Below are 1,875 nucleotides of genomic sequence, written 5' to 3'. Positions count from 1 at the left end.
GTGGGGAGGAAGGGCAGGAAGCAGGACCCTCCTGCAGCTCAGGGGTCCTGGGACTCTGGTCTGTGTCCAGTGTCCACTTCGCCATCTGGGGCTAACTAGCTTCTGTATAAGGGCTGGGAAGAGAGTCACAGGGGCTCAGTCCTTACCTCTCTCCTTTGCATCCCCCATAGGAAGAAAACTGTCTACAGGAGTGTGTGCCTGGCCCTGGCCCTGCTGGTGGCCCTGACTGTGTTCCAGCGTAGTCTGACCCCTGGTGAGTTTCTGCAGGAGCACCCGCCACCAACCCTGGAGCCACAGAAGACCCAGAAGCTGAGTGGACACCTGATGAATTTCAATAGCTTCTGGAAGAACCCAAAGGAGATGGCCATCCCCACCCCCACAACCTCACAGGGGCCTCAGTTCTGGGACGTGATAACCACCAACTGCTCAGCCAACATCAACTTGACCCACCAGGCGTGGTTTCGGGGCCTGGAGCCACACTTCCAGCAGTTTCTGCTCTATCGCCACTGCCGATACTTCCCCATGCTACTGAACCACCCAGAGAAGTGCAGGGGTGACGTTTACATGCTGGTGGTTGTCAAGTCGGTCATTACACAGCATGACCGCCGTGAGGTCATCCGCCAGACCTGGGGCCGTGAGCAGGAGGTGGTGGGCGGGAACCGCGGTGCCGTGCGCACCCTCTTTCTACTGGGCACAGCCTCCAAGCAGGAGGAACGGGCTCACTACCAACAGCTGCTGGCCTATGAGGACCGCCTCTATGGCGACATCTTGCAGTGGGACTTTCTTGACAGCTTCTTCAACCTGACACTCAAGGAGATCCACTTCCTCAAGTGGCTTGACACCTTCTGCCACAATGTTCCCTTTGTCTTCAAAGGCGACGATGATGTCTTCGTCAACCCCACCAACCTGCTGGAGTTTCTGGCTGACCGGCAGCCGCATGAGGACCTGTTCGTGGGTGATGTGCTGCAGCATGCCCTGCCCATCCGCAGGAAGGGCAACAAATATTACATCCCCACTGCCCTGTACAGCAAGGCCACCTACCCACCCTACGCGGGTGGTGGCGGCTTCCTGATGGCCGGCGGCCTGGCCCGGCGCCTCTACTACGCCTGCGACACCCTGGAGCTCTACCCCATCGATGATGTCTTCCTGGGCATGTGCCTGGAGGTGCTGGGCGTGCGCCCCATGGCCCACGAAGGCTTCAAGACTTTCGGCATCTCTCGGAACCGAAACAGCCGCATGAATAAGGAGCCCTGCTTTTTCCGCTCCATGCTCGTGGTGCACAAGCTGCTGCCCCCCGAGCTGCTGACCATGTGGGGGCTGGTTCACGGCAACCTCACCTGCTCTCGCAAGCTCCAGGTGCTCTGACCCCGGCCAGACCCCCTAGAGAGGCCTCACAATGTGCACTAGGGCTGGAGCCACAGTGCCGGGGAGGTAGAGGGACTCGGGGCTGACATGCCGCTGGATGTGGTGGGGAGCAGGTAGCTGAACGGGGGCCCTCCCTAGGTGGACACTTCCCAGAAAGTGAGGCCGAGGCCCAGGAACTGTTGGAATAGACTGGAGAAGGTCACTGGGGAGGCAGCCCTCCTCCTGGATCCATTGCCTGGCCCCTCTGACCTGGTAGGGGCCCGGTGGCCCAGAAGGAACCCTGTGCTTAGGTACCTGGGCTGGGCCTGGCCTCGGACAGGTCTGTGGCTGCCCTCTTATCCCCACCGAGATCCTGCTTCCTCTGGGAAATGCCTCAGTCTCCCCGGGGGGTGCAGCCTGGGATAGCGGTCTTTCAGGAGAAGCTCAGCCCTGTGCAGGCTCACGGGCCTCTTATAATCCCCTGGGTCTACTGGGAGATGGTGCCTCAAAAGCCCCTTGGCACACCTGGCT

The 1,875-nt window shown here is 60.4% G+C and overlaps 1 protein-coding gene across 1 annotated transcript in view; it reads left to right on the top strand.

The window, feature by feature from the left end:
- The window catches only part of B3GNT7 (UDP-GlcNAc:betaGal beta-1,3-N-acetylglucosaminyltransferase 7), a 3,241-nt gene extending 1,876 nt beyond the window's left edge, over nt 1–1,365 (top strand). The window contains exon 2 of the mRNA XM_004389501.1: nt 171–1,365. Within this exon, the coding sequence (XP_004389558.1) occupies nt 171–1,365 (1,195 nt within the window). The remainder of the gene's footprint in view (nt 1–170) is intronic.
- The last annotated feature ends 510 nt before the right edge of the window (nt 1,366–1,875 follow it).

The sequence above is a fragment of the Trichechus manatus genome, unplaced genomic scaffold (assembly GCF_000243295.1).
Source record: "Trichechus manatus latirostris isolate Lorelei unplaced genomic scaffold, TriManLat1.0 scaffold00249, whole genome shotgun sequence".
Taxonomy (NCBI): domain Eukaryota; kingdom Metazoa; phylum Chordata; class Mammalia; order Sirenia; family Trichechidae; genus Trichechus; species Trichechus manatus.
The sequence above is the reverse complement of the archived record's forward strand: the minus strand, read 5'-3'. Positions and strand labels throughout refer to the sequence as shown.